The sequence below is a fragment of the Ixodes scapularis genome, unplaced genomic scaffold, assembly GCF_016920785.2.
Source record: "Ixodes scapularis isolate PalLabHiFi unplaced genomic scaffold, ASM1692078v2 PGA_scaffold8__174_contigs__length_109621045, whole genome shotgun sequence".
In the NCBI taxonomy this organism is placed as follows: domain Eukaryota; kingdom Metazoa; phylum Arthropoda; class Arachnida; order Ixodida; family Ixodidae; genus Ixodes; species Ixodes scapularis.
In genome coordinates, this window is record NW_024609883.1 from 207,279 (window position 1) to 235,257 (window position 27,979).

Here is a 27,979-nt window from a genome sequence, read left to right on the forward strand (position 1 = left end):
AAAAAAATATTACCCCTGGGGTGGCAGCGCCCCTTTAAGCGATGTGAGAACAGGGGATATGTCAACAAAAATGCTCTCTCAGAATGCAGGAAAGCGAACAAATAAGCCGATACTAAGTTGTTAAATTTTTTCTGCCTCCGTTATACCCTAAAAAAACATATGTAAAAAAAAAAAAAAAAATTTTTGTTGTATCTTTTGTTTGTGTTTTGCAAAACGAGTATAAATCTATACTCGTTTTCACCACAAGAACCGTAGTAAGAAAAGTATGGCTTCTCGCAGAGCATTACTAATTTTCCTCTTTATGCCGAAAATTGAGTTATATGTAGGTGCATTTTAGATTAGATACACGTTATCTTATCAAGACATGCGCATTTCAAATGCCAAAAGCATTGCTTCTGCCTCCGGCAACTAAATCTTGTAAGAACTACTTTGTGCGGCGTATGAACATTGAGCAAAATTTCCTTTTTGCTTGAGGTGAAAACGGGTATAATGATAAGGTAAAAATTATTGGAGGTTCAAATTCTGAGAAGTTTGGAAACTTCCGAACTTCTCAGTGTAACTCCCGACATCTAGAACGCCAGTCAGGCTGCAAAATCAACACCCCTCACACATCTCCTACCCTCACTATTTGTGACTCCAGCGACCTAAAGGGGTCATGCTGGTCAAACAAAATGGCAGACAAAAGGAGATCTGCACTGCAAAAGCAATTGTGCTGGGAGTCTTTTTAGAAAGGAAGTTAGCCGGCCCTGGTGGGTGCTCGGTATATCCACTGTAGACGAGAAATTTAGCCGGTGCAATACAACTGCATGCCAGTACGACGCTTGTACAAATCGAAACTGGCAAAGGCTGAGATGTACTCCATGCTACAGTGCCCTAACACGATCAGCCACCGATCTCCCTCATATCAGCATCATGGTTTCCAAAGTAATGCTCGCAAAGCATAAGCCAATATTTTTTCTGTTCAGCTCGTTTTTTCAAAATTACACGCTCCTTTTGGAAATAGGACGCCAATGTTTCTCGAGGACCTGTTTTCCCTTTCAAGCGTGCCAACCTCGGCCCTCATTTCTTCGAGACCCCTTTGTTAAAGTTATTGGACTCGCTTTTGCCTCTTTCAGCACTTTCCTCACTTCTCTCTCGATTATGGAATGGAAGCCTCAGCACCCTTGTTTCACCCTTCGCAAAGTTTAGCGAAATCTGCCATCATTGAACGCGCAACTATACAAACAAGAAATGAGGAAGTGTCAAGTGACAGCAGCATCAGTGCAATTAGATGAAAAATTATAAATGTCGCAAAAAAGATTTGCTTTTCCAACCTGTAAGAAGGAGCAGGCTGGCGAGTCTTGCGAACACCCTGCTGCTGTCGCTGCAGGAGAGATGGTCGCCGCTTGAGAGGTCCTTCTCAGTTTGCGACGATACTGGCACTGACGGTTCTTGTTCAATGGCAGGCTGGTCTTGTTGTAGCATAGTGTCTTGATGTGACACATGATCTTGATGTGCCACAGGGTCTTGATGTGACGCAGGTCCTTGATGTGGCACAGGACCTTGATGTGGCACAGGGCCTTGGTGTGGCACAGGAGATGATGCCGTGCCAGGAACAGGATCGTTGACGCATCTGTGAACAAAAGTAGGGTGATGAGTTTTCGAAACCCTTCGTTGACACCGCAACCTTCTTTGGCAGCGGCAACAGCGATGCGATGGCTGATGACCCTCGCATTGAGAAACACTAAGCCTTTCTTGATGCGATGGTAATAGACCCTTTCCGGATTTCAGTCTGGCAACTTTGATAACTATCGTCATCTGAAAAATGGCATATGTGCTATACTAATGGCAGCCTCCTGTTTAGTGATGAAGGAAGAAGTTGAAGATACTCCTAAGCAGAGGACTCGATGCCTATACATTTTAGACAATAGCGCGACGTGAAGCAGGAATTGGATGCAAGAGCTGCGTAAGCGTTCATTTCTGACTCGGGCCCTGTCCATTTCTTAGTAGCACACTCGGCTTCAAACCCCCTTGATGCATAAAATTTTGTGAAGCTGGGCTGGCGCTTCGTTCTTACTGTTTGCATCTTTTCGCCATTGACAATGAAAGAGATTGGAAAAGAACTTCTTAGAGTGAAGCGCACATTCTCGTTTACCGTTGACTTGCGAAAGTGACGGTGCCCCATAATATACTGCAGACCACAGGTTCATTGCCGCCATTAGTACGGTAAAAGTTAAACTGCCATTTGAGTCACCAGATGGCACTGAATTCCGGAAAAGGTCTATCAGTCAATTCAAAGGGTTTTCCCGTTTGCCTCCCCCATGCTAGCCAAATGTTTTGCTGCCACGAGCGACCAAAAAAACTCCGAAGTCGTTCGTGGACACACAATGGACCCTCTTGAAAAGGGCATGGCATTAGTAGCTGCTGCGGCAATCATCCGAGTATGCCATCATTTAGGAACATACTGTGACTGCGTGTTGGACACGAGAGCTGCGTCAGTGTCGGGCGAGAACTCCCTGCTCAGCTCGTACCGAAAATAAGTACTGCGTCAGCATTTGACGAGGACTCAAATTCAATCGCACACTTCGTGCCAATCTTACTCAATGAGGTTTTGAGAAGGCATAAAAAAAAAGTGACATAAACATGCTGAAAAGTTTTCAAGACAGGCTATTTGGGAAACAACACAAGCACATGGACAACACGAACAGGCCCAAGACATGACACACAATTGCATTTTTATGCACGAGCAATATCTTTACGTGTTTGTGCAAAGAGCAGTTTACCCGGCATGCAGATGGTCGCGCTGCATACACTAGGACACCGACGTTCGAGTTACTCGAAAGGTTAAAAATTGACGACGTCACTCAAATGCAAGTGGAATGCATGGGATCGACATTGAAATTTCGGTTTTCTCTTTTTAATTTGGCAGGCTCTTGCAAGAAAACAATATAGTGTTATTTCTCCGTGGCTTCAAGAGCTAACGAGTAAGGTTTTTTCATGTTTGAACGCAAACTTTTATTCAGGCGAAAAAGAAAGCAGCCTGTAGCAGACGACACATAGCCTCAACAGTGCTCGGCACGCTGACAGCATTGCGTAAAAATGGCGGTCGTCTCCTTTGTGCCCCCCTCCTTCTCTCCCGCTCCTTCGGCGCTCTTCTCCCTTTCCTTCAATGTTCTCCTCTCCGGCGCCTTCGGCGCCACACCCACTGGCCAGACTCTCCCCATTTACGGCTCTGGTGGTTGGTCACAAGTGCTTTCAATCAACACACTTAAGGTCAGTGAAACAATTTCCGTCAATGACGCGCTCTTATTTTCGCCCTATCTCATCAATTAATGACCACTCCCTACATATACGGCTATTTAGTGTACCACGGTTCTTCGGCTGGCGCCAGGGGCGCTATGTTGCGCTTTTTGGATTCCCAGGAGACTTGGAAGAGGGAAGTGACGTCAACGACTAGAGCAAACGCAGATTGGATGTTGACAGAAGAAGACAAAGTCAACGCCCAATCTGCGCTTGCTGTGTCGTTGACGTCACTTCCCTCTCCCTAGTCTCCTGGGGTGCTATGTTGCGCTTTTTGCACTCCCAGGAGACTTGGAAGAGGGAAGTGACGTCAACGACACAGCAAATGCAGATTGGATGTTGACAGAAGAAAACGAAATCAACACCCAATCTGCGTTTGCTGTGTCGTTGACGTCACTTCCCTCTCCCTAGTCTCCTGGGAGTGCAAAAAGCGCAACATAGCCCCCCTGGGAGTCCAAAAAGCGCAACATAGAACCCCAGGGGTGCTATGTTGCGCTTTTTGCACTCCCAGGAGACTTGGAAGAGGGAAGTGACGTCAACGACACAGCAAATGCAGATTGGATGTTGACAGAAGAAAACGAAATCAACACCCAATCTGCGTTTGCTGTGTCGTTGACATCAATTCCCTCTCCCTAGTCTCCTGGGAGTGCAAAAAGCGCAACATAGCCCCCCAGGATAGCGCTCCCGTGGGATAAGACACAGCTCGTGCGTCCCGGATTAGTTTGGTGAGCACTGTGCCTGAAACCACTGCCGGTTACTCACGTACCCAGAGGGGATGTCCAGGGATGCCCTCTGACATTCGGCCGTCACCACAGTGGAAGGAACGACGTCGGGCAGGTCCCGTCGTCCCCGCCGCTTCGCGTCTGCCTCGTGCTCCCACGACTCGTCGCCTTCGGCCCGCCGTTGACACTGTCTCTTCGTCTCTTCTTCGCGTACTTGGCGGTCTTGACGCCTTCGGCGCATACGCGCTGCCTCTCGCGCATGATAGTCGGGGTCCTGCGCCCTTCGCTGTTCTCGTGCCGCCGCGGCCCTCAGTCTACTCTGCTCAGCGCGGCGCGCTTGCCATGCCCGCTCCTCGGACGGAGATCGCATCTTGCGAGGTCTGGCCATCTCTGGGGAGGGAGAACTTAGCGAGCGCTGTGTAAACGTGCCGGAAAATCTTCAGGTTACATCAACCGCAACAACCCCAGGCAACGCAGGTCGCGCAGGTGAAGCTGGTCCAAGCCGGCCCAACGAGTCCAAACCGTCAGTCGAAACTATTCGGTTTTCCTTTGCACAACGGCACAACGGCACAACGCACAACGGCACAACCGCCTCTACCCCTCTACCACAGCAGCACAACAAACTTATCTGGGATGCGACCGGAAGATAGCAGAAGACAGACAGAAGCATGAAGAGACTAGCAGTAGCGCCAAAATGTAATCCGTGACCGGGAGTACCCTAACTGATAGATGCCAGTTATCACGAGTTACTCTGTTCATAAGTTCATAAAGTTAACATAGAGGTGCGGGTTATATCAAAAAACACTCAGCACATATTTTGTAAAAAAATATTGACGCCAACAAGCGGCGCAAGCGGCCCTCGAGGCGTTGACGAAGCAGAAGCCACATGAACATAGCATGAAGACCAACATGGCGCAGCCCGTTTGCGTGGTGGAGGCTGGAGCGTGCAGCTGCGCAACTTTTGAGCCTTGAGCAGGTTGCAACCGTGCGACTGTAACCGTACAACCGTCGTGCTCTTCTCCTGCGCGACCGCGGTAGGTACCGCTAGAAATTTGCGCTCGCAGCTCGCGTGTTCCGCTTCCCTTGTTGGAAGAATGCTATTTGTTTGTATCCCCTCTCGTGCTTCCCGCGTCCCAGAGAAAGGAGAGAGAGAGAGAAGTGTTGAAAAGAAAGGAAGCCTGGAACACAGTAGAGCACTATATAGCTCCTACGGAGCAGAGTAGCGCAATCCTTTGAACTCCGTGTTTTGCCGACAACATGGCCGACAGAGCGGCTCGGCGCGAGTCACGTGGTACTCAGGGTTCCAGGAGGCGGCCCGCCCTATGGGAGAATACATGGAGATCGACACAACACGGCTGATTAAAAAATGAACGGCGAGTTCACACTTTTCAAAACTAGTCTGTCGTGAAGTTAGTAAAGCACTAAACACTTTATCAAAGTTTTAACAATATCGGATACGTGTGGAAATTTTGAGAAGGCAATTTCCAAGGCAATGGCGTTTGAAGCAGACGATTTTTGCTCGCAGCGGAGATGGGCTTTTCGGGTTGGCCGGAGCGGGTCACGTGAATGGTGTGACGTCGCAGTGTCGTCTGCTGCATGATGCCGCTCAGGCAATTTTTTAAAAAAAGTCAGGTCCTTGCGGGGCACAAAACTTAGCGCAAATTATTCTAAAGTGTTCCATTATTATGTCAAAAATGATTGCGATGCCGTACGTTCCCACAACACTGAAGAAACAACGATTTTCTCACGTTCTCCATGCATTTTTGACCGCAGTTGGAACCTCCTGGCGTTCGCCGCTAGTCGCCGAGAGGCGGCGTTCTAGATTGCGCTACTCTGCTCCGAAGGAGCTATATAGTGCTCTAGAACACAGTGGCCTGGAACTTATTAACCACTAGAGCGACAAACAGTGACACGCGGGACGCCTATGTTTGCACGTCGCCAGGGTGCAGTCACGTGACAACAAGGATCCACCTTTCTCTCCCTGCTTGTGGTTTCTTTTTGTAGAATAGATAAATGGACTAGTTGGTACATCACTGAATGGAAAGCGCCGAATAAACAAGGACGAAGAAGGGGACAGAAGCGAAGCGCACTCTCAACTGAAGGTTTATTGAAACAAAACTCCTTATTTGCCAGACTCCCCTTGCTCTCATGTGGCATGCCTCATGTATTTCTCGCGCTGTTTTGTTTGCGTATCTGCCCAGAACTGTTGTTTTTTCCGATTCCGGGCCACATGGGCACCTATCACAGTGCACCTATCACAGTGCACCTCAAGATTGCCCCTCGGGACTGTTTCACTGACCAGGCATGTTCCCTAGCCCTCTCATTTATGCAACACCCCGTTTGGCCCATATGCGGAAAATCGTATGTGGGCCAAACGGGGCATTGCATAAATGAGAGGGCCAAGGAACATGCTTGGCCAGTGAACAGTCCTGGTCGGGCAGTCTTACAGCGCACCGTGATAGCTGCCCATGTGGCCTGGAATTAGAAAAAAAAAACAGTTCTGGGCAGATACGCAAACAGAACAGCGCGAGAAATACATGAGGCATTCTGCGTAAGAGAGCAAGGGGAGAGTGTGTGTGTTAGTGCGCCGTCACTGCACTTAAGCTTAACAGATAACGACTTTTCTTTTTGTGCCAACACCCAGATAGACGGTTGTAATAGCCAATGTTTGTTTCAATAAACCTTCAATTGATAGTATGCTTTGTCTCTGTCCCCTTCTTCGTCCTTGTTTATTCGGCGCTTTCCACTCGGTCTTTTTTGTGGCCTTTCTGCTTGCCCGTTTATTTTTGTTTCTTCTCTATTTGTTTTAGAGGGGCGGGTGGAGAAAAGTTTTGCAAAATGAAACCACGTCGGAGTCTCACACGCAGTGTCTGATAACGACGAAGAAGCCAAGCAAGGTTAAAACAAAATTTCTTGTGAAATAAACCGGGAGAAAAACACACCTGAATTGAAAGAATAATAAACCCTGGAAATGTATAGGCGAATGCTTTGTACAATTTGTAGAGAAGTCGACGCCCGATATTCTCCATTGCATAATCGTAGCTTGGGCTACTGGTTTACCGCACGGTGAAGATATAACAACAAAATATGTGAAAGCCAAAAGTGAAAGCGCAAGTAGAAAAATAAATTTGAAGGTTGGACTCGTTAGCTTGCTGCATATCGCCGCACACCGAGATATAATTCTTTGGTCACACCTATTCTCCGAAAAACAATTTTATGTGTAAAAACCATGGAAAATACCACATCTGTATTAAAAAAACATGATTGTTAGACCCGCAACCAGAAACAAAGTTTTTGACTGCTTTGCCGGAAACTGTACGTTGGCACACACATCACATTTATTTCAGCGCAATGTCCAAATTCCAACTTTTAGCAAAAAAAAAAAAAAAATGTGCAGAGAAATGTTTTGGAGTGAGGAGAACACAGTCAGAATAAAAACAGAAACTGAGAAGAGGGGGGAAGAGGGTCACGTGATCCCTTTTGTCACGTGGCTGTGCCCTGACCACGTGCAAAAAAGGCGTCGTGCAACTATGAGCGGCAAGCGACACGAATTTGCTGTCCCATCTGGCAGACATGACGCAAAACAAGGGGACAAGGAAACCCGTTTCCTAGTGAGACTGGAGTTGTCAACAAAACGCTTCAAAACACACTGGCAAACGGAGTTGGGCAACGCGGTTTTCGTGCTTCGCTCTTTGGACAGAAAACGCGCCGACAAACGTGGTGAAAGTAGAGACGATTAATTTATTTCTTGATTAAAGCTCCCCTTTGGTCTTGATTTGCCATTGGCGACTTTCTGCAGACCGTCGTGACTATGGACACCCAACTTTTTCCAAACGAATTCCCGAACCCGAAATGTTTTGAGCATCGCGAAATTTCACGCCGATTTTGAGTATGCTTTTATATCCAAATGATCGAGGACAGGCGTATTTTGGGGGACATACAGCATCCCGACTTTCACAAATTATGAGTCTCTTGCCTGCCGGAGCGTCGTCTCCTACTTCGTGTTCAGCGGTCTTCCTTCCAGTCCTCCAACGTCAGCGTACCCATCCTGATGCAGGGACGTAGACCTCGGCACCTTGAAGCATACTGTCGAGGGACGGGAACAAGTAGGAAGCCCAGGTGGCCGGCAAGACCTTCTCCCAAGTCCGAGCAGCTGAACAAACCACAGGAGGAATGGAAGGAAGGTTGGGAAGAGGGGCAGCGAGGATACAAGCGGGCGGGGAGGACAAGTTTGTCTCCGATAGATGTTCCTCAGTGGGACAGCTCGCGGCACTTTGAGTCAGACGACAAAGAAAAACTTGTCCGTCGTCGTTTGTTTGTCGATGCTTGTCGGCGGTTGCCAGGGATATTTGTCGCTACAGTGGGACAGGATCAGCGACACAGAACTTTGCGGTGTTGCCGGACAAAAATCCGTATTTGTTGCTCTAGTGGGACAAGGCTAGTTGCGCGTGATTTGTCGCTGCCTGTGGACCAAATCTTTTATTCTCGCTGAGCTGTCGGCATCTTCGAGAAATCAACGGGTGTGGCATTTTCATGGTCGCAGCACGTTTATTCAATCATTTGCAGGAGGAAAGGTAGTCGTTTATACTCTCACTTCGGAATGACATTTATGCGCTATTAATAAAAATAATAAAGTTTTAACAAATCTTTAAAAATAATTATTATTTGCTTAGGAGAGGGGCTGCACCGCAGGAAGGCAACAACCCCACCTCGGAGGCCCGTGGGACGCCTTTTTTGCACTTTGCTAGGGCGCAGTCATGTGACAACAGGGACCACACGAGCACCTATGTGCCCCCACCTTCCCGGCCCAAAGTTACGGTTTTTGTTTTTATAGTGTTTGTTCTCTTCTCTGCCATTTCTCTCTCCCTAGCTTGTGATTTATTTTTTGTGGCCTTACTGCTCATCCATTTGTTTTCTTTTTGGTTTGTTTTAGAGGGGTGGGTGGACAATTTTTTGCAAAACGAAACAACATTGCTGGAGTCACTCGCCCAATGTCGGATGACGACGAAGAAGCCGTGCTCCAGAAGTATGTGAAATATCTCGACAAGGTCGGGGAATCGTGGACGGGACACTTGGAGAAGGAAGATCTACTTGAGCCTATGGAGCGCGAGCTCTTAACCATAGGTGTCTCCTTCAAGACTGTGTCCTCCAGGCTCCCCAAACTAGAAAGCTTGAAATCCAGGTAAGCCTTCCTTTATAAATTTACTTTTACCTTTCAGAACTTTCTACCCGCTAACGTGTCAGCAGTGCCCATAATCCGTGATCTTCAGGTGGATAATGTGCTTCGATAAAATGAAGATAGTTGTGTTCATGTTCATGTTACACTGCCACAGATCGAAGTCTGCAATGTCACTATAGTATTTGATTTGTTTGCAATATCGCATGACGGCCTCACCGCGAGCGCTGTCGGGTAAATATTTAAATTGGATGAGTCCACCATACGTGTGACCCTTAGGCGACCAGAAATCCTACCTATTTACCAGTAGGTAGTGTCGTGGGAAAAAGTGTGCAATCTTCAAAAGGTTATTTTCTTGACCGTCGTTGAATCCAACTGTAATCAATGGTATATTGAGGTGGGGTGGGAGTCTGAAAGGTGAACCGAATAATGTGGCCTCTAAGATGTGCACGACTAAAGTAAGGCTCGTGACCTTTATTATAATTGTTATCAATAAATGGTAGAAACGTAAAAAATAAAAATAAGGTCAAATATAGTTTAACATCTCTTAGCTTTATCTATTGTGTTTTTTTTTTTTTTTTTACATTTGTACCATTTTACAAGAAACTGCTCGTTGTAGACTTCTCAAATGTGATAGGCAAAAAGTGCCATATTTTTTACTGTCTATTACTAAAATTTAAAAAAAAAAGGAAAAAAAAACTAAGATATAATTCTTTTATTATTCTGTCAAATAAAGACACAATTTTCTAACACCATATTTATAAGATTGACACTAGTTCCATGGAAGTTCAAGGTATAAACAAACAAAAGTGTGCAAATTATTAGATTGAAGTTGATTGAATCAGCTAATGAAAAAGATACATGTGCAAAAAAAAAAAATTGTAAATGAAATCAAACATATTTTAGCTTACATTACTATTTTTATGCATCTGCCATTTACCAATAACGATTGTGTTAAATTGCGCAAGCCTAATTTCGGTTACAATAATTTTAAAGCCCATTTTATTAGTTTCATTTTCAAACTTCACTGCACCTTAATTTGTGGTGTTTCATGGGAAATAGGCTAAAACCTCTGGAATTTTCTATGATGTGTTCACTCATAATTGCCACACGTTAGTATCCTATTATGCCATAGACGCTTTGTATGAGGGTTGGGCAGGGAGGCTATGTTGCGCTTTTTGCACTCCCAGGAGACTAGGGAGAGGGAAGTGACGTCAACGACACAGCAAACGCAGATTGCGTGTTGATTTCGTTTTCTTTTGTCAACATCCAATCTGCGTTTGCTGTGTCGTTGACGTCACTTCCCTCTTCCAAGTCTCCTGGGAGTGCAAAAAGCGCAACATAGCCCTCCAGTATCGCGATACAAATGGGTCCATATCACAAGAGCAAATGACATTTTAGCGAACGGCGACATTTTAGCGAATGGTCGTTTTAGCGAATAACGGGGGCGCGCGTTAACCCATCCGTCGCGCTGCGCTTTACGCCGCTTCGCGGCGACAGTCTGCGGCAACTCATTACAAAAATATGAACTCATTTGGCCCACCCGAAAACGCCGCTTCGCGGCGTCCGACTATTCGCTAAAGTGTCGTTCGATGAAACGTGGGCGTTCGCTAAAACGTCATTCGATCAAGTGAGTGCCTCCCAGTATTTCACAACTACTTTTAGCATTTATATTTCTGTATCGCGATACAATTTTCCAATCAGTTTTTGATTTAAGTATCGGAATATATTTTCGGTGTATTCCTTGTATCGCAATGCATCTCGTTACAATGCTCAATAAATAAGTGACCCCCAACTGAGAGCTGAAGAGACTGTTTCCTTTCTTTCTCCGTGCTTCAGGGGGGTAGAAGGTGCAGTAAATGGGACCTTGAGACTTTGTCATCATGCAGACCAAGGTTTGTCTCAAACATTATGACCCTGAGATTGGAGACTCCCTTATTCATTTTCCAGAGATAACACGTCTTCTGGGGTGTTTTAGTTGGGCAACTGTTGTTGTTGAACCAAAACGTTGAAGGTGCTGTGTGTACGAGCTTTACAAGTGTACATTTTCTAGAGCGAGCGTAAAGTTTCTTTCTTCAGATCATCAAATAAACAAACATTATTTCAGTTCAAGGTGACATCTTAGAATGACTGCAGAAAAGGCAGCGACACGGGACTAGAGGGTGCTGACCTTTCGGTGATATTTGGATATATTTAAAACGAATTTAGAGGATCATATGATATTGCTTTGAATGCGTTCTACATCTCTAAAGGAGAACTGCACTTCATTCAGGATGGAATGTATTTTCAATCCCATATTTCTCACAGCTTCATGTTAAAAAGAAAATTGCAATTCTATGCGAAACTGATTTCGGGTTCGTGAGTTATTGTCTTCACTGGGGGACTTCTTTTTTACCTTAAAAGTACAAACCCTGTCAGCGAAGCCTGCATATTACTACCTCCAAACAAAGTCTTCATATACATAAAAAAAAAAAAAAAAAATTGTATGGTTTTAAATTTTTTTACTGTGAAAGCGGTCTTCGTTTGTTTTAATATAAACCCGTGTTCATTGACACTTGTGGACTGCTTAATCTTTTTCACTATAATATAACTCGTTGCCCAAATCAACAGCGGCTGCCCGGCGGGTTCTTTAAAAAGTTACTTCTCATCAAATGTATAGAAATAATGGAAACAGCGCGCAAACGACAAGGACGGGAGGAAAAGGAGTACACAGGACGAGCGCTGAACTGACAACTGAATATTTATTGAAAAGGACCCAACGAAGGAAACACCCACAAAAAACACACTCGCATCAACACGTGTCCATGAAAGTAATCTCCTTCTTATGTAAATACACAGAAGTTTGACTCACGCAGTTCTGTTCCCCCTCCTTCTTTATTCCATACGCTTCTAAAATTTCCCTGGCTGTTTTATCTGCTCCCCTCCCCATGATTGTGATCTTATTGAAATCAGGATGACATTTGCATGTTCCGCAGTGCAGGGGCAAATGCCCTCCTGCTGTTGAACGAAGCGACCAGTCATGTTCGCGTGCCCTTTCATTTATGCAACGGCCCGTCTGTCCGATGTAAACTCTTCCACAGCTTAACGGGATCCTGTACACCACTCCGATCGCACATTCCATGTACTTCTTTCTGTGGTGTAGTGTAGTGTAATGTAGTTGAGTGTAGCAGCAAAGTCGTATGCTTACTTTTGTTTGGGATTGCTTCCATAAAAAAGAAAAATGGAATATGTAGCAAAAGGTTGTTTCTTTTTTGTTTTCTGAATCGTAACCTTTTGCCAGTAGTATATAAAATATGAGAATGCAAAAATATATATATATTTTTTTAAGAAAAATGTATTTGAGCAATAGTGCCCTGGCAAAATTAAAATTCCTGTATTTGTATTTCCAACTACTTTTTCATTTTTCAAATGTATTTCTGATAGGTATCATGACACTTCAGTAAGGAAAGTATTTCATGTGTCAGTATTTTAGCTGTCTTTGTCATGAACCGAGTATTTGTATTTCCAAATACATCTTCACTGCCCAACCTTGCTTTGTATGCCGTCTTTTTTAAACAATCATTGGATAGCGTTTCTATACAATGTGCTAAATGTTACAAATGTTGTTCTAAAAAAAAAAAGTACACTATTGTGAGCTTCGACAATAACACCATTAAGCTTTCTCCTGTCTTTTTAATCGTTGCAGGTCGACTTCTTTTCTCCTTGGACAAAGGTGCTGTGCCAATTCGCCTGGATGTGCCATTCAGGGTTATCTCGAAGGTACAGAAGGAGTGTCTCTTTGGCAAGGACCGGCACAAGACCCAAGGAGAAGGAGCAACTTCAATGGTCAATATCGTTACTGAAATGGTTTTAATAATTATTATAGCAGTGTAATTATTATAGCAGCAGATTCACCTCTTCATTTTACACAAATGTAGTGATCAGAATTACAGTGTTGTTCCTTATGAGGAGATAGCAGTATAATCATGTGTTAATTGTTTAATCACGCAGCTAATTAAAACATAAATAGTATACGCCTCGCAAGTGGGCTAATTTTCGTCTTCTGCGCATGAGAAAGGAAGTAGCGGTGACGTCAGAACGCCGAGCCCTGATTGGCTGATCGCGACCCCCTATCCGAGCGTCGTCTGCTCCTTTGCAATGTCGTCTGCTCGCAACGTCGTCTGCGTCTGTCTTACCTTCCCTGCGACTTTCGGAAGTGCAGGTCTTTACGAGCGAGCTCGACTTCGCCTTTCAGAGAGGGCAGACGAAATAACTCGAGCGGTACATTGTTTTTGTCTAACAACTAGCAGACGCACATCAAGGAGGGAAGTCAAAGGACTCACTGGCGAGGTGTCCCGAGGCGCCGAGGTTTATTTGCTAAGAACCGAGAGTAAGCGTGTTAGTGCCCGCAAGTTCCCTCCCAAATACTTTTTCCCTCCTTTCGTGTGCGGCGAGACCCCTCATTCTTTAACGGCGTCGGCGGGTTAGCGCAGTTAACGTCGTCTGCTTTACGTCTGCTAGTCAAAGCGATGGCTGCTTACCTTTCCTGCGTCTGTCGAAGATTCACCGCTTTTTCACCGGCGAGTCAGCGCTGCCTCGGGAAACAAGGAGATAACAAGAGGAAGAAATTGACCTCTTAATCTAAAATTGATATCAGCGGTCAAAGTATAATGCGGAAAGGGTTCACAAGAGGTCGCGCGGGCATATTCCAATCAGCACGCCAGCCGGTCGTGGGCAGACGGTCGCCGAGTCGCGGAGTGCCTGCTAGGCCTAACTGCCGTACTCGCTTGGTCGTGTTCGGTGGAATCGTGGCCGTCGGAGCTTTTCCCGGGTGTTTGTGGATCCAGCGTTCTTGTTCGTCGTGGTCTGTTTCAAACACTTTTTACTTTTTTCTTGCTGCTTGAAGTCTAGACGCATGAAAAGCGCACGTAAAAAAATAAACGTCCGTGGGTCGTCGCGACCGCGACGCTGTCGGCCATGCTGATTTGATCGTAAGAAGTGCGTAAGACAGCTTCGGAGGTGCCGTAGGATTTCGTCGTAACCTGCGCAAAACTTACGAAAATTTCGTTTCGTGAATACGGATTTGTTTTTAAGTTATGTCTTACGCACATTTTTGGCGTAAGATCGTTTCGTGAATCTGGCCTCTGCACTTCCGAAAGTCGCAGGAAAGGTAAGACAGACGCAGACGACGTTGCGAGCAGACGACGTTGCAAAGGAGCAGACGACGCTCAGATAGGGGGTCGCGATCAGCCAATCAGGGCTCGGCGTTCTGACGTCACCGCTACCCCCTGCGCAAGAAGCAGACGAACTTGCCCTCCGCATAGTCATGTGTTGTTTAATCATGCATGCCAGTGCATGGTGGCGGAGGAAGCTTCATCGTCGGAGATGGTGTGCGAGAGCTCGAACAGGTCAGTTTCCGGTTAGATGACTACGTTTCTGCTCTCACAGCCAGTCCCGTGGTAAATGGCCATCTATTTTTTTTTTTTTTTTTTCAAGAGGTTTTACATTCATACAAGCTTTCATCTCTGCCACACTTTCTGCTTGAGAATAGTTCTTTACAATAAATCTAACTGCAGGATTTTGAATGTGCTCTATCTTTTCTATGAGATATTTTTGATGCGGGTACGTCCCACACTGCGCTTCCATAGTCAAGGTGTGGTCTAATACCTCTGTCAGACGGGCACCTAAAAGGACCTTTGCTTAATGACATTCACACTAAAGGTCCGTTGGCGTACGCCAACGGACCTTTAGTGTGAATGTCATTTAAGCAATGCCACACCCACGGTGGAAGAAACATTTCGGTGTTGACACTCTGTCCGACGCGGCGACCACATTATGTTGAGCGCACCGAGTGCTTCACTCGCACGGGAATAGATGGCGCCCAAGTATCGAGTCCCCGGAGTCCCCTAGATTGTCTCAATGTTGCTTGCCGGCTGCGCGGCACTCTAGGGTCCCCCCCAAATTGACCGCTCTGGTTGTTTCTTCTAGCGGTGGTCCCGCATTCCCTCGCATTCCATCGAAATGTGTTCCTTGCACCGTGGCCATACGGCAATTCAGACGGCATTTAGCGTAAAGGTACTTTTCGTGAACCTGAGTTCCTGCAACCCCTTTACGGCTGCTAAAGGCGTACTCTCGTCAGCAGCGGTCTAAACTCGTGGAGCGAATTGAAATAAAAGATCGTACTGCTAAAATCAATGTTTTTGTATATTTATTATTAAAAAAAGAGTGTGTGTCACATATATTCTGTACAGACCTCGCTCACGACCCCAGGCTGCCCAGGCCTCGCCGTCCTAGGGAGCCTTCATGAGCGCTTTGCTAGGGTGATGCCAACCTTTGTAATGCCGCTCGCCGACAAACCAGCAGCCATTTTGGTTCTTGGCGATAATCCGTGGGGCTTATAATCCTCCCGGAAACAAGTACCTTATCTCACAAGTTCGAAGCAGCGTTGCGGAACCTACGGAGGGATGATTAGCATTTTCCTCCTCGGATATGGGAGGACCGATGGACACAAAGGCCAGTTTCCGGCGCACGGGGAAACAATAAGAGGATGGTGGTAGAGGGTGTGAAAAAGGGAAACAGGCAGTTGACATCACTCTATGCGAAGCGCACATGAAGGCACCCTAAGTCGTCCCACTGCTCGCCTGCTCGCATCGTCCGCTTCGACCATAGAGATCATACCACTGATCTCAATGACAATTGCTGGATCGCGCTTGCCGCTCCCGCAAGTGAAGCCACCGGACTTCACTCGCTTGGGATACGATTTGCCGTTTTTGCTAGCCTTTGCTGGGGTTTTCCAGCGTGCTGTAGACACGTTTTCTACTCGTTCGTCGTCATTCGCCGAAGAAGTTTTTTGAGACTCTGTGTATTGTTGAGACTTGCCGTTGTGAACACGTGGAAAATTTTACGAAAGTGCAGTGTCGCAGGAAAAAGGCACAACGCGTCGAAAGGAAGGGCTGGCGGCGTGTTCAAAGCGTCCTTGGCACGCCGAAGTGCCGTGTCTCTGTGCCTTCGCGCGCTTGGATACCGACCAAGAACCGACGCCGTGTGAATGTGTTCAGCGAGTGCAATGTGCGTGAAGCCGTATCAAAAGGTACAACTCGTCGAAAACGTGTCGCCGGTGTCGCGGCGTGATCAAAGCTTCCTTGGCACGCCGAGTGATGCATCTTTGTGCCTTCGCACGCTTGGATACCGGTCAAGAATTGACGCCGCGCCAAAGTTCTGAACGTGTGTCGCGCGTAGATGCCTTTAGATCATTTATATATATCGGCCACGGAGTTCTGGATCGTCCAGCTGTTCCGGTGAGTTGCTATCAATAAAAGGAGGAGATCTGTACGTGTTCTTATGTACTATATTAACCATGGCTATGTCCCAAATCTACTCTAATAGATTCCGTGGGAGCACGAATAGGGCAACGTTGTGGAGCCAGGGGGTTTTCGAAAGCAAAAGTACAAGACGGCGAGAATGAAAATCTTTGAAGCGCGGCCGATATGGTCGTGTGCAATCTGTTGACCAATTACAATTAGGCGAACCGCGCTCAAACGTCAAGTGCAATTAAGTAGGTTGATAATAAGCCAGCACTGATCAGTGATGAGGAGCTGTTGTGCACGGTATTGTGTAAATCGTCTAAGGACGAAAAAAAGACGTACCTTCCCCCCATCTTCCGTCGCTAGTGGACGCTGGATTAAGCTCGTTCCTAAACCGCGAGGGGAAAAGACACTGATCCAGAGGCACGAACAGCTTCACGCACATTGCACTCGCTAAACACATACACACGGCGTCAATTCTTGGTCGGTATCCAAGCGTGCGAAGGCACAAAGATGCATCACTCGGCGTGCCAAGGAAGCTTTGATCACGCCGCGACACCGGCGACACGTTTTCGACGAGTTGTACCTTTTGATACGGCTTCACGCACATTGCACTCGCTGAACACATTCACACGGCGTCGGTTCTTGGTCGGTATCCAAGCGCGCGAAGGCACAGAGACACGGCACTTCGGCGTGCCAAGGACGCTTTGAACACGCCGCCAGCCCTTCCTTTCGACGCGTTGTGCCTTTTTCCTGCGACACTGCACTTTCGTAAAATTTTCCACGTGTTCACAACGGCAAGTCTCAACAATACACAGAGTCTTCAAAAACTTCTTCGGCGAATGACGACGAACGAGTAGAAAACGTGTCTACAGCACGCTGGAAAACCGCAGCAAAGGCTAGCAAAAACGGCAAATCGTATCCCAAGCGAGTGAAGTCCGGTGGCTTCACTTGCGCTGCAGCGAACAAGCGGGGAAGCGCGATCCACTGATCTCTATGTCTATTTGCTGGATCGCGTTTGACCAGCTCCTCCTATGGACCGGAATGCGGTCACTGGCGGCCATCTTTAGGTAGAGTTATATCATCTCTAGCCATCATAGTAATATGGCGGACAGCCCAATGGCGGCAGGCTGCCATAAAAATAGCCGTAGATCTAGTACACTGTACCGTGGGTGACATTTCGTGCTTGATTGAAGTTGTTCGACGAAGCAGATTCTTGAAACCCGGCGTGAATGGTAGCCTCATCTTTGAGGACCCGGCAAAAGTTCTACGAAAGCGCAGCACCGGGGGAAAGCAGCGCAGCTCGCATCGAAAGCAGACTCTGTACTAGGGGTGTCGCGAACTTTTGTCGAACCAGATTTTTTGGTCGAACTTCCGGGGTTCGACGAACCTTCGAACTTTTCACCAAATTCGACCGGTTCGACTTTAGGGACAGTGTGGCCAGACCTTAATACAAGCATGTCTAGGTTTGGAGAATTTTTTTTTATGCAAGGGGTTATTTTATTTTGTGAACAGCTGCAATTAAAAGAAACTAATTCTAATCACTGAAGAAGTTAATAACTTAATTATTAGTACTGTATTGACTGAAATAGCCAATCAGCGCTGCACTTAATTCATCTCTTAGCCATTACCATCCAATCCGAAGCCAACTGGTCAGCTCGTCGCGCATGCGCACACGAGTCGAACCTCAATACAAGGTTCGTCGAACTTTCCACTAAAACTTCGAAAAAGTCGAACCTGGTCGAACTCGAACCGCGACCGGTTCGCGACACCCCTACTCTGTACCGTCGTCTGCTTTTGATGCTTCTTTCGATGCGACTTTCGATACGTGCCGTGCTGCTTTTCTCCCGGTGCTGCGATTTTGTGAAACTTTTACCAGGTCCTCAAAAACCGGACTACTGTTCATGCCGGGTTTCAAAAACATGTTTCGTCAAATAAATTTAATCAATCACGCAATATCATCCACGCTATTTTGACCGCAGCCTGCCAACCCACCTGCCAAAATGCTATCTGCCATGGATGAATGCTAGCGGCTGCAGCAGCTTACATTGGCTAGAGGTGATATAACTCTACCTAAAGATGGCCGCCAGTGACCGCATTCGCGGAGCGGGCCACTGATCTCTATGTCATTGAGATCAGTGGAGCGGGCAAACCGGGCAAACGCGATCCAGCAATTGTCATAGAGATCAGTGATGGACTTTGTGGTGACCCGCCCGGGAAAGGGAATGAAGGAGGTAATAGAAAGTGCAGTGGCTATACTGCAAGAAAATAAGGCGGCAGAGAGCCTAGTCATGGTGCACGCGGGGCTAAACGATGTGCTGAACAGGAAAGGAGGGGATCTGGGCGCGCACATTAGGGAGGGAGTCCGGCAACTCAGAAAGGTGAAAGAGAACGTGCACATCGTGCTGTGCACCATCCCGGAGGTTAGGGGGCAGACCGTACAGACAGAAAGGGAGGTAAGAGAAGCCAATAATGTGATTGAGGCACTAAGATTCCAACACAGATACGAGGTCATGGACATCAACAGGGAGGTCCGCCAAAGGAGTCCGGTCCCCACTTTCCAAAGGGACGGGATCCATTATGGCGAGCTCACAGGAAGACGGGTGGGACGAAGAATGGGCTGCAGGGCAAGGGCTTTTTTGGGAGCCTGCGAAGTCCGGGAGAAGAGAGGGATCCGGATTTAGAGCTGGGAGGTGGGGACAGGGAGGGCAGGAGGAGGCCTCGCAGGAATAGAAAAAAGAGGAAGAAACAGCTTAATATTGGTTTTATAAACATGCAGGGAGGTAGAAAGAGACTAAAATGGGAAGAGCTTGAGAAGCAGCTGGTGGCGGAAAATTTTCAGGTGTATGGATTGGCGGAGACCCACCTTAGGGATGTGGAGGAGCCACCATACATAGCGGATTATTTTTGGTTGGGATGCAACAGGAGTAGCGGAGAACGAAAGGGAGGAGGGATAGGAGTATTGATCAAAGGCCAAGACTGGGAGAGGGTGAATGAGGGATGCAGGGAACACCTATGGTTGATAGGACGGATTACGGATTTGAACACACTACTGGGATTTGTCTACTTGAAAACTGGAAGGGATTCAAAAGAAGAAAATGCACAGCACTTGTCATGCATAGCGAGGGATGTCAGAGAAATTGGTTTAAATAGGGAAATAATTATCATGGGAGATATGAATGCCCATTTAGAAGATTTTGATGGGCACACTGACACAACAGGGAAAATGTTGCAAGAATTCTGCGATGCTCTGGATCTAGTACTAGTTAATGCTCAAGTAAAATGCGATGGAAAAATCACGTGGGAGAGAAACGCTTCTCACTCAACAATAGACTATTGCCTGATCATGTCCCCAAAGCTGTATAACAGGCTAGGGAGTATGGAAATAGACGAGGAAGGTATAAAAAGCTTAGGGAGTGACCACAGAAGAATCAAAATCAAATTTGGTGCATCGGTAACAGAGCTAAAAATTCAGGAACGGGAAGGTAAATCGACTCTAAACGAAGATCAGTTACAAGAAGTATCCAAAAATATTGAGAGCATAGTATCCAACCAACCGGAAAGAGAGTGGTCATATGAGGATTTAGTGGGCATTTTTAAGACTGAGTTGGAAAAGTACCGAGGTAAGCGAGGAGGAAAGAGAGGGAAAAAGCACAAACCTAAAATCTGGTGGGATAAAGAGGTTAAGGCAGCCATATCACAACGTCAAGAGGCATCTCGAGAACATAGGTGGGCAAAGAAAAGGGGAGCAACCCCGGACGAAGTAGCAGCAAAATGGGAAAATTTTCTGAATAGAAAAAGGGAGGCATCAGCTCTCATACAGACCAAAATTGGCAGCGCAGGGGTTCAGTGGATGATGGAGATAAATCAGAACGACAGAAATGCAGCAAAAAGATTTTGGGAGCACATTAAGGCACAGGGAAAAAAGACGGAGTCGTGCCAGCACTCACTCACCACGCAGGAGGGGATAAAGGTTGAAGGGAAAGAGGCTCGAGAATACATCAGGAGGACAATTGAAGAAGCTTTTTCGGAGTTGGAACCAAATGGAAAACTGGAGAACACCAATCACAGTAACGTGCAGGAGGAAGAGGGAGCCAAAACAATGGGAACTACTATAGGAGAATGGGAACGAGCGGAAAGTAAGATTCCAGCAGGAACAGCAACAGGTCCAGATGACATTCCAATCAGACTAATTAAGGCCCTAGGTAAAGCAAGCAAATTAAAGCTAAAACAGGTGATAGACCAAATAATTAAAGGGGGGGACGTACCCAATGATTGGAAACTAAGCAAAATGAGACTAATATATAAAGGCCAAGGTAATAAAGATAGTATTAAATCATATCGCCCAATAACAGTAACTTCGGTCATATACAGGCTAGCTATGCAGATAGTGAAGAGAAGAATGGAAGAGTGGGCAGAAAGCATGCAGATTCTGGGTGAGCTCCAAAATGGTTTCCGAAGGGATAGAAGGCTTGAAGATAATTTATTTATAGCCACCCAGTGCATAGAAATTGCAGCGACAAACCATAGACCATTATGGGCAGCATTTTTAGATATCAAAGGGGCATACGACAATGTGAGTCAGGAAAAACTCTGGGAACTGCTGAGGAGGTATGAGCTAGATGCACATTTGATTAGATTCTTGCAAGAAGTGTATACAAATAATGAGGTGGTTATAAAGTGGGAGGCAGAAACTACAAGACCAGCAGCAATAAAAAGAGGGCTTAGACAGGGTTGTCCCCTGTCACCACTGCTCTTCATGGTATACCTAAGCGAATTGGAAAACAGGTTAGAGCAGAGCAACTTGGGATTCGATCTGACGTATATGGAGGGAGGGAGCGAAGTAAACCAAGTCATACCTGGACTGATGTATGCAGACGACATTGTACTTATAGCAGATAGCCGGGAAATATTGGACAAACTAATTGGGATATGTGGAGGAGAGGGCGACAAGCTTGGTCTAAATTTCAGTAGAGAAAAATCTGGAGTGATGGTTTTTAATGACGAAAAGGGGGAGCCGCTGAAAATTCAGAACTTTGAAATAGACTATGTAGATAAGTACAAATATCTGGGGGTCTAGGTGAAACAGGGAAAGAAATATTTAGAGGAACATGAGGAAAATGTAATAAAAAAGGGGAAAAGAAATTCGGCTATTATGAAGCATAGAGCACTGTGGAATTATAATAGATATGAAGTAGTTCGAGGCATTTGGAAAGGAGTCATGGTGCCAGGTTTGTCGTTTGGTAATGCAGTGCTGTGCATGCGATCAGAGGTTCAGACAGGATTGGAGGTCAGACAGAGAAGTGTAGGCAGGTTGGCACTGGGGGCGCATGGGAACACGCCAAATGAAGGGGTACAAGGGGACATGGGATGGTCGACTTTTGAGAGTAGAGAGGCAATCAGCAAATTGAAATTTGATCAAAGATTAACAAAAATGGAGGACGTACGATGGGCGAGGAAGGTGTACAAGTATTTATACATGAAGAGTTTGAATACAAAATGGACGAACCGAACGAGAAAACTAAAATTTAAATATCTGTCATCTAGGGAGGAGACTGAGCGGAACACAACGATAAAAAAGGGCGTAAAAGAAGCCGAAAGGAAAATGTGGAGTGGTAGGATGCAAGGAAAATCAGCTTTAGCAATTTACAGGTCACATAAGCAGGAAATAAGAAAAGAACAGGTTTTTGATAATTCACGGGGTAGTTCCCTACTATTTGAGGCTAGAACGGGGGTTTTAAGAACCAAAACGTATAGGGCTAAATTCGAAAAAATGGATACATTATGTGCCATTTGCCAAAATGAGAACGAAACAATGGAACATCTTGTTTTAGAATGTACGAGGCTTCGTCCTGCTCTCCTGGAGGGGTCGGTGGATTTGGCGGGGGCGCTCGGTTTTGCGGACGAGGATGGAGGAATGGAGAAAAAAAGGGTTACCATCACAAAAAGGAGATTGGAAAACTGGTGGATACAGTCTAGGGAAAATGAAACAAGGACGAACAATTAGCACAGCTGGGGGTCAGGAGGGACAGAGGAATATTGGGACTCCCTCCCGCGTGGCTCCGGCCCAAAGTCCCACACCTGTCCCCCAGTGGGTGTGGTTTAAGGAGGAACACCGACGAGGTTGACCAGAGGAAAATTGGCGACTCCCTCGCCCGGGGGAGGAGGCGGGGGGCGGTGTTTAATTTTTTTTTGCCCGATCCCCCAAAGGTCTTCCTGGGAAGTACTCTACCCGCCCGGTGATAGTTGCAGAGAAGTAAAGGGAAAACAAATTTCTTAATTAAAAATTTTAAGGCTAGGTGGCGCAAGCTACCGCCCGATATAAAGGGGACAGCCAATATCCATCCATCCATCCATCCATGTGGACAGTGTGGCCAGACCTTGATACAAGTATGTCTAGGTTTGGAGAATTTTTTTTTTATGCAAAGAATTATTTTATTTTGTGAACTCTAGTCACTGAAGAAGTTCCCGAGTGAACTTAAATTTTAGTACTGTATTGACTGAAATAGCGGATCAGCGCTGCACTTAATTCATCTCTTAGCCATTACCATCCAATCCGAAGCCAACAAACCAGCCTGTCGCGCATGCGCACACGAGTCGAACCTCAATACAAGGTTCGACGAACTTTCCACTAAAAGTTCGAAGAAGTCGAACCTGGTCGAACTCGAACCACGGTCGGTTCGCGACACCCCTATGGATGATAGTGGCTGCACCAGCTGTACATTGGCTAGAGGCAATATAACCTTAATACGGCTTTGTAACCACTGGCACTCAACCGGGCATAACCGGGCCAACCGGGCGCCATGGGTCAAAAACAGCCTCGCTATGGCAAGCGGAAGCTTCGGAAATCCCTCATTGAAAATACGCGTAAGCGACTGTCCGTGGAAGCTTCGCACGTTGAGGTTTCTGGTGTTCCAACTCGGATGGTTTTGTTTGCGAGAGTAACGGAAGTGGTCCTCAAGCCGCGACCGAGGTGTTGGCAAGGCTCGCCGTCCACTCCCTTCCTCGGCGAAGGGGACCCGGTATGTCCCGTGGCAGCGGTGGTCGGACACAGTGAATGGGTCCGAGCACGGCGTCACGCGACAAACCCAGTGATGGAATCTGTGCGCGCGCCGAACGATGACATGCGCTCGTGTCCAGTTCATTCCGGTACTCAATCTCAGCCTGATCTAGGTTAGGTTGGGTTAGGTTAGGCTAGGCTTTCCGCTGAGTCATAAGGTACTAACGGTACTAATGCTCAGAACCAAAAGTGGCGCGTACAGCCGCGGCCCGCAGCGTGATCGTTCAGGATTAAGGAAATGGCCTTGAAGAACCGAAAAATGGTATCGTGTGCCCTATAATAATATGTCGTTAGCATATATTCTACTTGCTAAGCCAGATAAATATTTTCAACTTGGAAGAATATGTTTGCGTGGCGGTTTACCAATCGCGCTCCTGACGGATGTCAGGAAATCCTTTATGTCCGTGGCTATGAAATTCAGAGGTCGCGTCGCTTTGTTAGCGAGCGCAGTTTCTGCGTGCAGGCGATATGTATTTGCGTTTCGGGCGGGAATATTCACTGGCGACCATACCGGAGTCTTTTCTGATGGCAAACTTGTTTGCAACGTGCACTTCATTTGCTCAAGGTTAAGTGTCCTTAGTAGCTTGTAAGTGTGAACCTGTTCTGAGCATGTGCGGTGCACAGTGAACTCAAATATGGTGTCCGGTGAATATGTTTACCGGACACCATATTTGAGTGCAGTGTTCACTACGCATGCCCAGAACGAGCTCAGACTTATAGGCCCGTAGCTCTCATGTTTTGAGCAGCGCTCCAGGCGAGCAAAATAGAATATTTGGCTCAAGTTTCGAACATGCGTCAATACGCTTCCCCACTAGAGTTTTTTTCTACTCCGTTCCATTCTAAGTGCCAGCGTAGCAGAGCCTACAAGAGCGAGCTGCAAGCTTCAGCGTCCCTGTCGAGCATGCGCGCTCGTGCAGTGCCAGTGTCTTTCAGGAGGGCATGCTTTTGCGAGTAGCTTCGGCTTCGCTATCACGTAAAGTGAAACATACGTGCTCGCGGAAGCTATGAACGAAGGCTAAGATGAAAAATGTTTAATGGGACGCTGCGGGCACGAGCTGCGTAATTCTTTTTTTAATTTTTATTTTTTTAGAGGTTTTGTTATCGCGCATATTCAGAGGCTTGCATTCGAACGTGGCACGTGCAAAATCGAATGTTACAGAGCCACCTGGATGGTTCAGCCATCATAGCATGGTCGCGTCTCTCGGATGCGCTCGCGCCCCCTGCCCCAGAGCACCGGGTCTATAGGTTCCTGAGACCGGCAAGCTCGATGGTGCACAATGCATGTTGCAAAAGCTCTGTGGGAGCACGCCGTCAGCACGTGCCAAGCGGCTACGCACTCGGCTACGGCTGACAGTGAATAATACCCCCTATAATAAATGTGTCTGTCTCTTGTTTCTCTGCATGGCAGACATCAGCAAACAAAAAAAAAAGAAGAAAACGGTGTACAAATGACGGACCTTGTCAAATCGTCACCCACTTTCCAACTTCATTGCTCACTTCTAGGCCGCAATCGGCCATCGGGGACCTCTACCGACATATGGAAGCACACCCTAACAGATGCTGTCCACCCAGGTACTGTAAAGAATGTGAGGCCGCACTAATCGGTGATCCACTTTTTCAATCCAGTTTCCTGATGACCCATGTTCATCTTGTCAATGCTTACCTAGATCTGCCGGCTGCCCAAAGACATGCCCCTGCACTGGATTGTGGCAGTGGCGTCAGCCTCTTCGGTGGTGACGTCCCTACTGCCAGCAGCCTAGGTATTTTAAGTTCCATGCTAATGCTGTCGGGGTTACCCCTTTCCGATTTGCCTGTTGCCCTTATTGCTGAAACGTTTTCTGATTTCGAAATGAATGCGCTGTTTGAGATTTTGGTCTGTGTCAAATTTTTGGCATTGCTGTACAAAAATAAATTCCGCCGGAGCACCCAGTGTTGTGCCTATCGATGCACTACGTGATTATGAGAAGCCGTAAAGCAACATTCGCAAGTGACTTTGTTTTGCTTTCCGCATGATAAACATAGCTGTTGTCACCGTCGCACATAGACTGCGACGTAATCGCGTCTCGTTGATGAAACGCAGCCATGTTGACAAGACGTCGCTGGACATAACGTATGAGACGAGTGCCGACGAGCCTTTCGTAGTTGAAATGGGAGGTCGTGTCTCCAGACCAATAGGTTTTATTAGCATATTGAAGGGACACTACAACGAAATTTCGGCGCTTATTTTTTGGTCTCTATGTGTTCAAAGGAGTAGTATCACATCGAACACACCAATATTTTGTTAAGAAAGTCACGAAAAGGAATTTTAAAAATAATTAAACGATTAGCAAAGGGCACCTGGCGGACGTTACTAACGCCTCGTCGGTAATGCCTATCTAGGAACCTTGAGAGGTAGTGATGGTAACTGTCTCGCCTCCAGCCACGACGAGAGAAGAGGGGAAGGAGGAACTCCCCTCTTCCCGAGAATCCCGTTTGTGTGGTCCAAAAGTCGCTATTGTCCCTCTACAAGGTTATAGAAGATTAACCCGTCATTCAAAATTCGTACAAAAGCAGCTGTTTCGGTGGCTGGAACGACTAGGTCATTCTCTCGACGTCAGCCTTGCCATAGCTTTGCTCGTCCCGAGACGAACTACATAATGATTGCGTTGGATGTCACGTGCTCTCCGCTGGCTGTTCTCCGAGCGCTTGCCAGAGTGGACCATTTATAACGAAAAATACAGTCATTAGGCCCAAAATAGAAACATGCAATTGTCCTTTACGGATATTGTGGATCATATTCAACCTATTTTTGACACGACGGGTATATTTCAAATTTCGTTGAAGTATCTTTTTAAATCCTTCAGTTAACACAAAGTTATCAAGAAACAACAGCCTTACAGTCTTTTTTTTTTACATTGTGTCTATTAATGTATGTTTTGTAATGATGGGCCATTGTAAATTATGAGGAAAGTGAACTGTTTCAGGGTGACTTACCTTGTAACATACAATACGCAGAAAGGACCGTGCCAGTTTGTTCTGCAAGAATTCATACATTATACGTCTTGCTAAATTTTTGTCCCGCGTTTATGTGTCTTTAAGAGCATTCGTACGTGCTGTCAGCATGGCACATACGCAGATGCTTCACTGCAGTCTGGTTTCTGCGCAAGTGCTATTCCCATAACTACTGTAGGTAAACGTTGACTTGTTTGTAAGCAGTGTGTCGGCCTATACGGGAATGTGCACGATACTGCACGCTGTGACTGTAACCTAAAATTAGAATGACTCCTTTCCGTTTAGTCGAAAAGTATGTACCGTAATATCCCAAAGGATGACCCACCCAAAGGAGAAGCAAATCGGGTGAAAATGAGGATAAAGCTAACTCTCAGTGTGAGATTGAGAAAAAAGATTTTAAAATGCCATTTTTGCATTCTGTGATCTTCCAAATTTGTTTTCACATTGGGGGACATTGGAGCATAGACAGCTGTCTTTCCCTTCCCAGTCAGCAATGTTTGCTCATCTCCAGCCATACCTCACTACCCCCCCCCCCCCCCCCCCCCCCCCTGTTTCGGCCAAGTTCACCATTGGCCAGGGCACTGCAATTACTAAAAGTAAACTATCTTTCAATGGTTTTTCAAAAGCAAGAATAGCAAATCATGTTAAATATTGGGGCGGACTATCTTTCGGGATATAATGGTAAGCAGACCGATCAAATTAAACCAGTAATGAGGACATTCCGGAAAGACCTTGCACCACTTGCGTCAATGTTAATGGCTTCGCACCAGTGTGCGCACTTCAAGCTTCACTGCTTTGCATTGGACCATGTGGTTAGAGCCTCACGCCTAATGAGACTGCATTCTAGGAGCAGCAGCTGATGCAGGGGAACACTTTCGGCATCTCAATGGGCTCGTAAATTATGCTTACTAGTTGTGCAGGCCGACCGACAGTTACAAAGGTTTTTTTAGAAAAGCTAAAAAAGAAATATAGGCCTATATTTTAGTTCTCAACTCCCTTGCAACTCCCTTGCATCAGTCTAACGGCACGTTGCTGAGCTCTGAACTTGGCTGCAATGGTGCTAATGCTACAGAGTAATGCACAACATTGCCTTCTAGGCACATGTGTAAATTTTCACAGTGTTTTGTGGGTTGCAGTTTTCATATAAATTAGGCAAGTCTGGTTTCAAAAACCCCATTTTAGGGAATATGCTGTTTTTTGTTTTAATTTCACTCATATTATTTAAGAGAAACTGAACTGAAATGGCGCGCATGTACAAAGTAAGGAAGTAAGCACCCTGGGTGCAATCTACCTGAAGTAAAGTCCTATAAGTACAAGGTACTTTCAAAATAAAGTACAAGTTCTTTTCAACACAATCTTTCATGATGCCCTTTCATTCCCCTTTGATGCAGTGTTTTTTTGTTTTTAAACTGGTATGTTTTGCCCCTGCAGCGATTGGGGGTGCGTCAGTTATTTCGGGAAATGGTGA

At 46.3% G+C, this 27,979-nt stretch overlaps 2 protein-coding genes across 4 annotated transcripts in view; one reads left to right on the forward strand and one right to left on the reverse strand.

Moving 5' to 3' along the window:
* Positions 1–4,437, reverse strand: part of LOC115311230 (regulator of G-protein signaling 3) — a 26,725-nt gene extending 22,288 nt beyond the window's left edge. Inside the window, exons 1-2 of the mRNA XM_042286798.1 lie at positions 4,046–4,437; positions 1,314–1,612 (exon numbers count right to left, since the gene is read on the reverse strand). Coding sequence (XP_042142732.1) covers positions 1,314–1,612; positions 4,046–4,389 — 643 coding nt within the window. The 5' untranslated portion in view covers positions 4,390–4,437. The remainder of the gene's footprint in view (positions 1–1,313; positions 1,613–4,045) is intronic.
* Positions 4,438–4,875: 438 nt separating this feature from the next.
* LOC115311231 lies at positions 4,876–25,275 on the forward strand. 3 transcript variants are annotated; one of them, XM_040205223.3, is made up of 6 exons: positions 4,884–5,035; positions 8,059–8,185; positions 8,935–9,183; positions 11,017–11,072; positions 12,863–13,002; positions 25,024–25,275. In XM_040205223.3, the coding sequence occupies exons 2-6, from the start codon at positions 8,175–8,177 to the stop codon at positions 25,072–25,074; spliced, it is 507 nt and encodes a 168-aa protein (XP_040061157.1). In that variant the 5' UTR covers positions 4,884–5,035; positions 8,059–8,174; the 3' UTR covers positions 25,075–25,275. The 3 variants fall into 3 exon arrangements, with proteins under 3 accessions (XP_040061159.1, XP_040061157.1, XP_040061158.1); XM_040205225.3 differs by lacking the exon at positions 8,059–8,185 and having other exon boundaries at positions 4,876–5,035; XM_040205224.3 differs by lacking the exon at positions 11,017–11,072 and having other exon boundaries at positions 4,885–5,035.
* Positions 25,276–27,979: the final 2,704 nt, after the last annotated feature.